The sequence below is a fragment of the Nicotiana tabacum genome, chromosome 6, assembly GCF_000715075.1.
Source record: "Nicotiana tabacum cultivar K326 chromosome 6, ASM71507v2, whole genome shotgun sequence".
NCBI classification, from domain to species: Eukaryota; Viridiplantae; Streptophyta; class Magnoliopsida; order Solanales; family Solanaceae; genus Nicotiana; species Nicotiana tabacum.
The window spans coordinates 143260048-143274173 of record NC_134085.1 but is presented as its reverse complement, the minus strand read 5'-3'; the positions used below and the strand labels follow the sequence as shown (position 1 = coordinate 143274173).

General features: G+C 36.2%; 1 protein-coding gene across 1 annotated transcript; it reads left to right on the top strand.

Annotated features, from left to right (window-relative positions):
• The first annotated feature begins 5339 nt into the window (after positions 1 to 5339).
• LOC107798015 (protein BOBBER 1) lies at positions 5340 to 10528 on the top strand. Its single transcript, XM_016620941.2, has 6 exons — positions 5340 to 5868; positions 7342 to 7514; positions 7631 to 7679; positions 7903 to 8069; positions 10048 to 10131; positions 10225 to 10528. Exons 1-6 carry the CDS (start codon positions 5475 to 5477, stop codon positions 10261 to 10263), a joined length of 906 nt encoding a protein of 301 aa, XP_016476427.1. The 5' UTR covers positions 5340 to 5474; the 3' UTR covers positions 10264 to 10528.
• The last annotated feature ends 3598 nt before the right edge of the window (positions 10529 to 14126 follow it).

The window sequence follows — 14126 nt, the reverse complement described above, 5'->3', positions numbered from 1 at the left end:
AGATATACCTCGGAGTCTCTTCAAGCACCTCGTCTCAAGCATGATAAGTTTGAGTAGAAGTACCTGGATCTGCACATGAAAAATATGCGCGGAAAGGTCATGAGTACACCACAACGGTACTCAGTAAGTGCCAAGCCTAACCTCGGTCGGGTAGTGACGAAGAAGGTCAGGGCCCTACTGAGATTAAATGAAATATAAGGTGTGACAGTATAAGATAAAGCAGTACAGTTGGAAGATAACAATAAGAATCAGTACAGGATAATAAGGATAACTACAACTGAAAAAGAAATAAAAACGATCACCAGGAATACCACTCTTCTCAAAGATAATAACCGGGGATCTCTCAGTATCCCGAGGATCTCTTAGTATCCTCAATACATGCCAGGGGTCTCTTGGTATCCCAAGGATCTCTTGGTATCCTCAATATATACTAGGGATTTCTTGGTATCCCGAGGATCTCTTGGTATCCTCAATATACATACTAGGGATCTCTCGGTATCCCTCACCTCAACTTAAATCATAAATACGTACAGGGGATCTCCCGGGATGCCATCCCATAGTCGCAAAGTAAAACACATAGCAACAACACAAGGAATACTCAATTAAGCTAAATTTTGTACCAAGTAAAATAGGTAATTCTAACCTAACATGCTTCACATAATACAATTACGGCAGTTTAGACAATAAAGCAATTAAGTAAATTAAACATGCTTCTCTAAGCTAATAGTAGATTTAAATTTCAAGTAGAGTAAGCAAGAAAGGAAAACCCAATTAAAGCTACTTAAGTGAAAACAGAATTTTCAACAATTAGCACAAGTACGCACTCGTCACTTCACGTACAAGACATTTCAATTACCACAATATCAAATCCTAAGGGGAATGTCCCCCACACAAGGTTAGACAAGCCACTTAACTCGAACCGGCTCAAAAGTCAACCCGAAACCACGTTCTTGCCACGAGTACTCGACTCCAAATGGCCCAAATATATTCAATTTAATTGCATAATATAAATAACACTTCAAGTAACTGATTCTACAAATAAATTCTAAGCTAATACGCGAAATTAGGTAAAATGACCAAAATGCCCCTCAGGCCCACATCTTGGAATCAGGTGAAATTTTCATTTTCAGAATCCCCATACTCTCACGAGTCTATACATAACAAGAACACTAAAATATAAGTTCAATTGGCCCCTCAAATACCCATTTTAAGGTCTCTTAGTCTCAAGCCTTAATTACCCATTTTTCTCAATTTTTTCACCACTAATTAGGTCTTTAATCATATATAAACGAGTTATAAAGTCAAAATGTTACCTCCAAGTGATTCCCCTTTGGTTTCCTCAAAAATCACCCTCAAAAGCTTCAATCCCGTTAAAAAATTGTGGAAAAATAAAGAAGGATCGCGGATGGGCTATTTAAATACTGCCCAGATATTCCTTCTTCGCGAACGTGGAAGGACCCTCGCGTTCGCGAAGCACAAATTCACTTGGGCCCAAATATCTTCATCGCGAAAGCGATGCAAAACTTCCTCCTCCTACACGAACGCGGGAACACCATCGCGAACGCGTAGGTATAGAACTCCCAGCTTAGAGAACGCGGGCGACACTTCGCGAACGCGAAGCATAAATTCCTCCCCAACCTAGCTCCTCTTTGCGAGCGCGAGACCCCACTCGCGAACGCGAAGAAGGAAACCAGAACTGACTGCTGCAATATTTTTCTGCAAATTTCTAAGTTCCAAAAATGACCCGTTGAGCATCCGAAACACACCCGAGGCCCCCGGGACCTCAGCCAAACATGCCAACCAATCCTAAAACACCATTCAAACTTGTTCCAATCTTCAGAATGTCAAAACAACATCAAAACACCAATTTAGCATCGGATTCAAGCCTAAGAACTTCAAAAACTCTCAAAATACGCTTTCGATCAAAAAGTCAATTAAACCTCGTCCGAATGACCTGAAATTTTGTACACACGTCATATTCTATACTACGGAGCTACTCCAACTTCCCGAATTCCATTCCGACCCTCGGATCAAAATCTCACTATCGAACCGGAAACTTTAAAAATTCAACTTTCGGCATTTCAAGCCTAAATTAGCTACGGACCTCCAAAACACCATCCGAACATGCTCCTAAACCCGAAATCACCCCACGGAGCTAACGGAATTATCAGAATTCCATTCCAAGGCCGTCTTCACACTGTTCCGACTACAGTCAAATTTCCAAAACTTAAGCTCTCATTTAGGGACTAAGTATCCCAAAACTCTCCGAAACTCCCAATAATTCCCCCCGACAACTCACAATAGCAGAAACAAACACGAGGAAGGTAGTTAATAGGGGATCAGGGCATAAATTCTTAAAACGACCGGCCGGGTCGTTACACCAACGTACAATGGAAGGATCTAACAATGAGAAGACTGAAACCAATAAGGAGGAGTGGTAATTTGGAATGTTTACTATGATATTTAGACTTGATTGATTTCGACTTGGTTCATTTTAGACTTGGTTGCATGTTTTTGGTTGAAACTTTTAGATTTTGATGTGGTTTAAACTAGTTTGATACTTGATTTTTAGGCACAATTGATTGAGCATTTGTGATATTGGTTGGTCGATTTGGCAGGGAGTGTAGCTTAAAATACAACAAAATTCTATTGTATTTTAACAAAATGTGTGACTGATTTTTGACCACTTTGGTTGGAAACTAGACCTGGAAATTTCCAGCTTTCGACTGAAGTATTTAATTAATTTTTTGATTTTCGATCGATTCAGTCGGAATATTTGAATAAAATAATAATTAGTTATTTAAAGTACCAACCAAATCAGTCGGAACATTAATTATTTGATTAATATTTATTGTTAATTGTGCGACAGAATCGGTCGCAAACTTACCGATCAAAATGGTGGCAAACTTTTATTTTATTCGGTAAACTCAACCTTTTCCTTTTGCGGCCAAAAGAGTCGGAAGTTTCCGTCCGATTCGATCGCAAATATTTTATGACCATCATTTTTCGATCACTTGAAATTCGTCCGAAATAATAGATTTTTGATCGATTTTTGACGGATTTTGGTGGTCAAAAATTTGACATTTTCTAGTAGTGCACGAACCCTAGACCCTATCTTGAATTCTGACCCTGATCCTAACTCGGACTTGGACCCCAACCCTGTTGAAATTTGGATTCCGACACTAGACCCGAAATCGGACCACCTAACTCCTTTCTCCGTCATTATCTATTCTGTCTCCATAGTGTTTCCCTAAATTCTATAGTTTTCAAAAAATATTTCTACTAACCAATTACCATAAAATAAGTAAAAAAGTTGCTTATTTTTGGAGAAAATTATTTTCTCTGCAAAACATTTTCTTTCATTACCAAACACACCCCTTGAGCTTGTTAATTGAAGAGGCCACTTTTAGGGGAAAAAAAGAGAGGAGAAAATCTCACTTTACACCCATCAATTTCAAATTATTTACCCTTTAGTGTCCAGGCCCAAACTATTTACTACTCCTACCCATGCGTCCCAAACTATTTACTACTCCTACCCATGCGTCCCAAACTATTTACCCGATTTTTGTATAAACTCCTCCACAAGTACAGTGAAACAAAAAAAAACAAGAAATAGCAAAGAAAAAGGTAGCCATAGATGCGGAAGAAGGAACACAACAACCCCAGCTAGTTTTTGCACACAAACTCTTCCTTTTGACACACACAGATGTCAATGACTTGGATAAAGTTTGCCTCCGTGAAGAAGACTTAGACAGACTTTTCCATTTCTCTTATATTCTTCTTCAAAAAGAAATTAGATCTGATTATCTGAGAAGTTGATCTCTGGCTAGTTTCAATTCTGCTCCACTTTTTCTTGATTGTTCTTTTCTTAGATCTTGCTCTTGCCTTGGCCCTTGAATTTAAAATTTTTATTTTGAAGATTTCTTGTTTGATTCAAAGTGGGTATTGTTAAATATTGCTTTTAATACCTTCTGGAAGTTCATACTGAAATATGATAGCATTCGGAGCTGATTTGAGGTGATTGAGATCGAATTTTTCAGTTGAAAATTGAAGAAGAACACAGCTACAGTATACCGCTACGGTATACAATATGTTGTAGGAGTATATAGCTATACTGCAACAGTATACTATTATAGTATACAATATATTGTTATAGTATATTGTAATAATATGCAATATACTTGTCACACCTCCTTTTTCCGCCCCCAATATACTATAATAGTATATTATATACTATAATAGTATACTTATTACACATAAATTCACTTATCTTTTTCCTTTTAATTTGCTTTAAGCTTTTACCCAGCGTGAGGAGCAAATTGAAAATGCAAAATAAAATAAAATTTTATAGTATAATGTAACGGTATACTCTTACAATTAGATCCTTTTAGAATTTTTTGAATTTTTTATTGACAAATGATATTATTTTAGTTTAATAATTAAATTAAATTTTTTTAACTCTTTACGTACAATTGTATACCCTGTTGGTATAGCTATATACTATACCGGTATCATATGTTAGTTAATATTTTTTAGTTGTATTAGCTACATTTAATTGGTACACAATTTAATTTTTCTTTAGTAATAGTATAATTAAAAGAATAATAAAAAATAGTGAAAATAATAAATGAAATTAGATTATGAAGAAAAAAAGAATATAAAAAATTTTAAATGAAATTAGAAAAGGAAAAAATAAAAAAATAAGAAGAAACCGAGAAAAAAGAAAAGGAGAAAAGAAAAAAAAGAAAAAAAAGAAAAAGAAAAGAAGCATAGAAATAAAAAAGAATTGAAAAATAAAGAAAAAATTCCCCACAAAAATTACTATGGGTAAGAAATGTAATTAGTTTATGGGTAGAAAAATAAATAGGTAGACAATGGTAAATAGTTTTGTTTTTGTGGGTAACTGTTTCAAAACCCCAAAAAAGAGGCCACTTCCAAGGTGTTTTAATAGTAGGCGTTTGGACATAAGAATTGTAAAATTTCCCAAAAAAAAAGTGAAAACAAATTTCAAGTGAAAGTGGTATTTGAAAATTAGAGTTGTGTTTGGACATGAATTTTTGGGTTGTTTTTGAAGTTTTGTGAGTGATCTAAGTGAAAATTTTAAAAAATAACTTTTTGTAGTTTTTTAAATTTTAGAAAAATTCCAAAAATCTTCTAAGTAAAAGTTGAAAATTTTATGGTCAAACACTAATTTCAAAAATAATTGAATTTTTTTTGGAAAAAAGTGAAAAATTTTATGTCCAAACGGGCTCTTAGTATAAATTTCTAGAAAGTAACATATTTTTTCCATTTACCTCAATAATAATTATAAATACTAAGTGATCTTCTAAATCTAGACCAAGCGTTCTGGAATTCTCCACGCTGTCTTACATTTGACTGAAAAACTCTACCCTTCGTTTTCCTCTCCAGTCTTGGTTCATATACTACTCTCCTCAAACCTAAAACAAAACCCTAATCCCCATCTTGATCAATCCATGGCGATAATTTCCGATTACGAGGAGCAAGAGAACAAACCATCACCGACGGCGGCTGCGTCAACGCCGACAAAGCCCTTCAAGGCCGTGCTTGATCCTGCTAACCCTCTAGGGTTTCTCGAAACGGCGTTTGAATTCGTTGGCCGAGAATCTGATCTGTTCAAGAGTGATTCGCTTATTAGTGATGTCAGTGCTGTTGTTCGTATGGTGAAAGACAAGTTGGAAGCCGAGGAGCGCAAGAAGAAAGAGAAGGCAGAAACATCAAACACAAAGGTGGCGGCCGAAAAGAAGGTTAAAGAGGAGGTTCCAGCTGTTGCTACAAAGAAGGAGGCTAAAGAGGTAAAAGCCAAGGAAGTTAAGGAGGAAAAGGAGGATGACAAGAAGGGCCCTCGAGGTAATTTGCTTGATCTGTAAAAATAGTTAACATATGATACATTGGCATGGGTTCTGTTTATTCGAAAAGAACAAATAATTGGGTAGTAAAGGAAAGAGGCAGAAATTGAGCAGAATGGATATAGGGGATTTACATTACGACCTATTCCTTGGGAATGATTGTTGATATACTGCTACATTGGCTGACTAAGTTTGTTCCAGTTTGGATTTTGGGATTAAAAGTTATAGACTTCTGAATACTTGGGCACTTCAACGTGATTGTTGCTTTACTGAATGTATTGTTCCTTATATATAGTACCTTTGTATAGTAATGTGATGCGTTTTCACTATAGTTAACTGAAGCTGATGCTGCATTTGTATAAGTTTTACAGATTAATCTCGTATTAGGAAAAGAAAAAAAGTAAGCTTGTCTTATATGAAGTATAATAATAAACACCGAATACTAAAACTGAGTTACACTTGGTGTTCGTATAAACTTGAAACCCAAAAACATGCTCCCTCTGACCTATTTATATGGTGGTACATGCCTAGGCAAGACGTTAGAGCTGTTAAACTTGGGTGTTGGTATGGTAAATGTAACTTATATACTTTATTAGTGATAGTGATCAAATGTTAGGATTTGAGTAGTTTGAAGAATTTGGATTCTTGAAAATTGTGGAAGTTCTGAGAAATAGAAGGGTATTAACTTTTTAGGGACGTCCCAAAATTGAAGAGGGTTATATTAGTTGGACGAAGAAGGATTTCACACCTGGTTGAGCTGGTTTATGTTTTATCTATGATTAACTTCTATTGATAGTTTTAATGTTATATTATTTATCAAAATAATATATCATGTATGAACAGCTAGTTAGATGGTCATTCTGAAATTTCTTTAAACAATTGTTGGCGATTAAAAGTTTGTTGTGGATTATGTAGTCATGCCCTATTTTCAGTTTGCAATGGATAAAGTTTGTATATTAAAAAAAAAATTCATGCATTTTAAGTGGTAGCTTAACTCATCAGACGCGCCTTTATTCTCAAATGAATTTAGCAAACAACCCCTTATTAAAAAGTTGTCTTGCTTGCTGCTTCTTGCTAAATGATCTGAGAAATTTACTATTTTTCTTGATATTTTGCAAAATTGCTGAAATAAGCCTTTTTAAAATTATTTTTCTGGAATTAGCTCATATCGTCATTCTGGCATTATCTCTTTTTATTTGTTATCCTGTTTTATCTTATATGGTTATCAAAGAACGGTAATTACTTTCATTTTAGCCTTGTATACCTTTTCATGAACTAATGATATAGATCTTGATGACCCTTTGACTTCACTTACATGCTATATCATTGTTTGTCATCTCACTACAATAAACTTCAATTGCATGTGAAGTGTTGGTACTATTTGCTGCATTTTATATTGGGCTATATGTATTGTTTGCTATTGCTGCAAGATATCTTGTTTTGTATTACCATTACTTCTCAATTACCTCTGCAGCTCCCAACAAAGGCAATGGCCTTGATCTTGAGAACTATTCATGGAATCAATCCCTCCAGGAAGTCAATGTTAATATTCCGGTACCCCATGGAACAAAATCAAGGTTTATTGTTTGTGATATATCAAAGAACCGTCTGAAAGTTGGACTAAAAGGTCAGCCTCCAATAATTGATGTAAGTGTATTCTCCAGTTTGGTAGTTGTCATATTGTTTGCTGTATTTTCCTCTCAAATTGCATTGTCAAAATTTGCCGTTGCTATATATTAATCTCCATTCCCTTGGGCATGCAGGGAGAACTTTATCGACCTGTGAAAGTTGATGATTGTTTCTGGAGCTTAGGTAAGTTGCTCATTTGTTTTACTTGCTTGGTGGGGTTCTTGGTATGTTATAGTTTCCTTCAATCTTTGTCTCATTGATACAGTTGGGCTGATATCCCGGGTTTTTTCCTCAAACTATTTGGTTGTGCTTAAAGAGTTCCAAAGTAGACCTTAGTGGAGTCTTGTTGGATAACAATGTTTTAGCGCTGTTAATGGCAAATAATATTCACTTAACATATTTGCAGAGGACCAGAAATCAATCTCTGTACTCCTAACTAAGAAGGACCAGATGGAATGGTGGAAGTGTTGTGTGAAAGGTGAGCCTGAAATTGATACACAGAAAGCAGAGCCTGAAAGTAGCAAGCTAGCAGATTTGGACCCCGAGACGCGATCAACTGTGGAAAAGATGATGGTAGGATTTTATTCTGTCATCAATATTTTATAAACCATTGAGATCATTTGTTTTTATGCTCACTCTGGATCTGGATCTTTGTTGACATAATTGGTTGCGTGATTTTTTACCTGATTCTCATGGTATGGTTTAGCATGCTTTGTGCACATATCATGTATATTATGATTTATGAGGTGTTCATTGTCCTATGTCCAATAACAGAATCCTTAGTACTGTTTCTGATGAGGCCCTCTTGTGAATGTGGAGTAGTGCATTCGGCAATAAAAACATACTGTTCAAATTTGAAGTGTGGAATTATGTGCTTGTCTTTAAAACATACTCTTTGAAGTGGTTGTAAGACGGTATGATGTCATCTTTAGTTTTTACCTGTTTTGGCATACCTATATTTTACAAAAGTTTATGACGATGTTTTTTAAAGCCCGCAATTTTGGGGGCCCACCTCTTATGATCAAAAGTAATGCCTTCTAGTATATCAAGGTGTAAAACTTTTTCGTGAAGCTTAATTCTAAACACTGTTGTGTACACTTGCACCTCACAAATTAAGGGTACAAAAAACGTGATTAAGCGTTTCTACATAAATTTTGAAGTGATTTGTGTAAGCAATATCTGAGAACAACAACAACAACAACAACCCAATAAAATTCCAAAAGTGGGGTTTGGGGAGGGTAGAGTGTACGCAGATCTTACCTACCCCGGAGGGGTAGAGAGGCTGTTTCTGAAAGACCCTCGGCTCGAGAAGAAGTAAAATAAACAATAAACTTTAGACAATAGAAGATAAAAAATAGTAACAGCATCGTAAGAAATAGAAAAATAGATGTAAAAGCGATAACTATAAACAACAATACTACTATAGGAAATAGTGAGGAAATTACATAAACCACTAACAACCTACAACCGAAACATCAACAGGCCAGCCCCGCCCCCCGAACAACAAAGGAAAAAAAAGAATGCTCAACTCCCTCCTAACCTATAACCAGTGTTGTCAAAGGCGCGCTTAAGCCCTAAACCAAGGCTCAAAACATGTTGAGCGCTTCGACTCGTTTTGCGGGCGCTTTAGTGTCGCATCAAGGTTCTAAGGCATACTTTTCCTTGCCAATAAGTGTAATCCTGAAGATGCGACACTAAACAATTGATATTTCACTTTATCGTAATTTTGTTCTCAATTGTTTTGTCCATATATTTGTTATTCATGCTATTGGTCTTGGACTGCATATACATATTTTGATTTTTTCTCCAATTGCGCCTTTTTTGTGAGTTCGAGTCTCCCCAAGAGCAAGGTGGGAAGTTCTTGGAGGGAAGGATGCCGGGGGTCTATTTGGAAACAATCTCTCTATCCCCAGGGTAGGGGTAAGGTCTGCGTACACACTACCCTCCCCAGACCCCACTAAGTGGGATTATACTGGATTGTTGTTGTTGTTGTTGTTGTTGCTTAAAGCCCCAACGGGCCTTAGAGCTTTTTTGCGCTTTTCGCCTTTGATAACACTGTCTACAACCCTAATGCTTGACCTCCACCCCTTCCTATCCAGAGCCATGTCCTCGGAAATCTGTAGTCGTGCCATGTCCTGTAGCTGAGAAGTACTCTAGAAATTAATACACTTCACATAGGCCATAGCTTCATAAATTTCTAAAATTTTGTATGCCAAATTGGTAGCTTGGATTAGTAAAAAAGCGTAATTTCAGATTCCGAAATCTTTAAGTTTATCCCGGTTAAGATTCATTAGTTTTAGTTCTTTCTTGCTTGGAGATAATGGGGTATCCTGTGATCCCTGAAGCCTATGTTGGCAACTAACAAACTGATTCACACTTGGTAATTGGTATGAGGTTATGAGATAGACCATCTATTTGAAATGTTAATTGTCTCGCCTCCTACAACTTTAGTTGCTTCTTCATGATATCCCGTTTGTTGTTATTTATTCCTTGTGGTATTGGGTATGATTTTAGTTACTTCTGTTTGCTTGATGGGAAATGCTTTTTGCAGTTTGATCAGCGACAGAAATCAATGGGTCTTCCAACAAGTGATGAGACACAGAAACAAGAAATTCTCAAGAAATTTATGGCAGAGGTAAAAAGTTGATTTCATGTATTATTTGTTGTCTCCTTTATCCAGTTCTCCTCATCAGTGAGCTTGACTCATGTTGTTCTTGATGTGCTGCAGCATCCAGAAATGGACTTCTCTAAGGCAAAGATATCCTGATATCCTAATTCGCTTGGCAGAGGCTTTGCTTCTTGGATCATATTATTCTGGAAAGGGCTAGATCATCTTTTTTGCTGTGTCTTCTTTTTTGGGGTTTTATTACGATTTGTGACTTTGGAAATTTTGTGCATTGAGCTGCTTATGTCGATTGGTGTCTTTTTGGGAGACTCGTGGGTTACTCATCTATACTTGGTTGTAACAGATTACTAGTACATTGGGTACTGGATCACATCATATTCAATCAAAGCTTCTCTCTGTTAGTGTAGTCTTCATCTGTTGTTCTTGTATTTAAGTTTTCTGCTTTGATCTTGGAGTTTTGGTTTATTGATTTTAGCCTGTAGCTTAAGAATTAATTTCCTTACATGTCCAGTCTATCTATTTAGGGCTCGTTTGGTACGAGGGATAAGAAATAATTAATTCCGGGCCTAAATTTAAGAAGAGCTTTATCTCATGTTTGGGTTGGTAGAAAATTGTGGTATAATTAATTTCGAGATTAGTTATCGTGGGATTGTAGTATTTTTTTATCTCTGTGAAAGGATGGGGTAACTAATCCCGGGATAATTAATCCTGGGATAACTTATTTCCAACCAAACGAGCCTGTAGGAATATAAATATGGTTTAATTTTTAAGAAGCTATATGTCACCTTCCTAAACCGTAGGCATTTTTTTGGGATTTGATTTGTTTTGGTTGATACTGGTGTGCTTTTCTTTTTCTTTTCGTGCAACTCTTGTTGTTTTAAAGGTGAACTAATCACGTAACTGATTTAATGTGTTGAGAAAATTTAGTGTAACCACTTTTCTTCTATTCATAATTATTTGATATGCTCTCCTTGTCGAATGTGTAGTTGTTTCTTCTAACTGATCGTTGTAATGAAAGAAATTTTTCAAAAGATGCCTGGAAAAGCCCATCCCTCTTTCTAATGTAATGATGCCTTATTCATTACTGAAATTGTTGGTTCATTTCTGTTATTTTGCTGGCAATTCTTAAGCTTCTTAATTTTTTGAGATCCAATACTATTTAACTGTAAAAGTTTTGAGTCTAGAGTTTGAGGTGTTGTAGACTGCCGGTGCCTTACTATTGATTGTTGACTTTTGTTCATTATTACTGAGTTTCCTGCTAATTTTCTGACACACATAAACAGCCACATACACACGCAGTTGAACGTGAATTGAAAGAATTTTGAATAGACAGTTGTTAAACTCAAATTGAAATCATAAAAAGGAAATTTTAGTTAAAGAAACATAAGCTGATAAACTCAAAATAGAGAAAAAATTACTCTTAGTATTTCTCCAGATTTTGCCCAGAAAACTACATATCGATCTGGGCCAGTCCGAGGCTAGTCGTCTATAAGCATACTTTCGACCTGTCTGATATCTTAGCAAAATGGTTTTCCTGTCCCGTAATTACATTTTTCGAGTATGGAGCTAAAAATGAATGATTGAGAAGAAGAAAAATTTGTTACTTTCACTAAACTAATAGAAAAATAATGTAAATTCTAGAAGGTAGAAAAACATTATCAAACAATATTTCTTATCACAATCCTGTTTGTTCTAATAATATTCGTCTTTAAACCAAGCTGTCCAACTTATTAGACCTCACAAGTTGTCGCACAGCAACCACATAACAGCACGTGTCCTGTGAATTATGAAGTGATAATGTGATCGTTTTCATATGTCTTCCTCCACAAAAAAGTGACGGACATCGACAATTTTGGAGTGGATGTCAATTTTATCAACATTGTATGAGTCGAAATCTGATCACGTGTGGATCAGCATTAAAAGGAATGGCGAGGAGTCGACTGAGCTATGATTGTATTCATAAGACGTCATAATAACGAGTATTCCGGTCGCTGCCGAGATCGAACTATCTAAAAGCTTGTACAATGAGGCACATGTCGTGACATATAAGGGGGACGACCCAACGCACAACGAACAGACTAAGGCCCTCTGGCCAAGAAGCGTTGGATAAAAGGGAACAATTACTATATAAGTAGGGAAAGGACAACAAGAAAAGGGGGGTCCCTCTCCTACAGAAGAGAAAGGCAGAAGAACCAGAGAAGGCTATAGGAGAAAAACACGAGAAGTTGCAGATCTTGGCGACAAATCTTTGTAATCGTCTTTCTTGAATCAATAAAGATGGATCCTGCAACTATTAATGTCATTCCCTCTATTCCTCCTTTATTTTTGTTGCGGAAGCCAAATATATATAGTGTAAATAAGTCACAACTACTATACCAAAAATTATGACAGCCACCAAATAATAAATAAGACAATAAAGCAACAATAAAAGAAACACCAGAATTTACGAGGTTCGGCTAATTTTGCCTACTCCTCGGACACAACCAATATTTTATTCCACTCCAAAAATACAAGTGAAATAATACTAAAGAGAGAAGATACAAATGCCTTAAGAAGATAAGAAGGCAAATGAGAGGTGTGTCTAAATCCTAAACATTAGGCCTTCTTTTATAGGGGTGAAATCCCCCCAACTCTTCTTTTCCCACCGATGTGGGACAAACATTTCTGCCAAACTTAACAAATCTCCACCTTGGCAAAATTCCACATCTTCAATTTTCTCTCAATAACAAATTTTGATTGTGTCTTCATCTTCAATCTTCAGTTTTCAACAATGTTGATTAAATTCAAACAATGTTGAAACTTGACCGCAGTCACCACCTTTATCAGCATATCAGCAGGATTCTTCGTAGTATGAATTTTCTTCACCGTGACTCCACCTTCTTCTATGATTTCTCGTACGAAATGGTACCGAACATCAATGTGCTTCGTCCTTGCATGATAAACTTGGTTCTTCGCTAATTGAATAGCACTTTGACTATCACAAAAAATTGTGATACCTTTTTGTTCAACACCAAGCTCCTTTAGCAATCCTTGAAGCCAAATTGCCTCCTTCACAACCTCTGTAATAGCCATATACTCTGCCTCTGTTGTAGACAAAGCAACTGTTGACTGCAAAGTAGACTTCCAACTAACTGGTGCCTTTGCAAAAGTAAACACATAACCAGTAGTTGATCTTCGTTTGTCCAGATCACCCGCAAAATCTGAATCACAATATCCAACTATAGACTGATTGTCTTCCTGCTCAAAAACTAACCCAACATCTACAGTATTATGAATATACCGTAGAATCCACTTCACAACTTGTCAATGCTCCTTTCCTGGATTATGCATATATCTGCTAATAACTCCAACAGCTTGTGAAATGTCAGGTCTCGTACAGACCATTGCATACATCAAGCTACCAACAACATTTGCGTATGGTACCTTTGACATATACTCTCGTTCAGCTTCATCCATTGGCGACATAGTAGTATTAGCTTAAAATGGAAGCAAATGGAGTACTAACTGGCTTAGTCTTGTCATCTATGCCAAACATTGAAGTACTCTCTTCAAATATTCCTTTTGAGATAAACAAAGTTTCTTTGAACGTCTATCTCTAATTATCTCCATGCCAAGAATTTTCTTTGCCTCACCCAAATCCTTCATCTCGAACTCCTTCTTTAGTTGAATCTTCAACTTATCAATTTCTTCCGAATTCTTGGAAGCTATCAACATATCATCAACATATTGGAGAAGATATACAAAGGAACCATCTTTAAGCTTGTGCAAATACACACAATGATCGTATTTGCTTCTCTTGTACCCTTGCCGCAACATAAACTCGTCAAATCGCTTGTACCATTGTCTAGAAGATTATTTCAATCCGTACAACGATTTTTCAAGTTTGCACACCATATTTTCTTTTCCAGCAACTTTGAATCCTTCTGGCTAAGTAATGTAGATTTCCTCCTCCAAGTTTCCATGTAAAAACGCAATTTTTACATCCATCTGAATTAGTTCCAAAT

What these genes read in the sequence shown, in the direction of transcription:
- LOC107798015 (XM_016620941.2), top strand. Translation starts at nt 5,475, where the DNA reads ATGGCGATAATTTCCGATTACGAGGAGCAAGAGAACAAACCATCACCG. An exon ending in GTCAGCCTCCAATAATTGAT is followed by an intron (nt 7,515 to 7,630) that starts GTAAGTGTATTC and finishes TTGGGCATGCAG; the next exon opens with GGAGAACTTTATCGACCTGT. An exon ending in TCAAGAAATTTATGGCAGAG is followed by an intron (nt 10,132 to 10,224) that starts GTAAAAAGTTGA and finishes GATGTGCTGCAG; the next exon opens with CATCCAGAAATGGACTTCTC.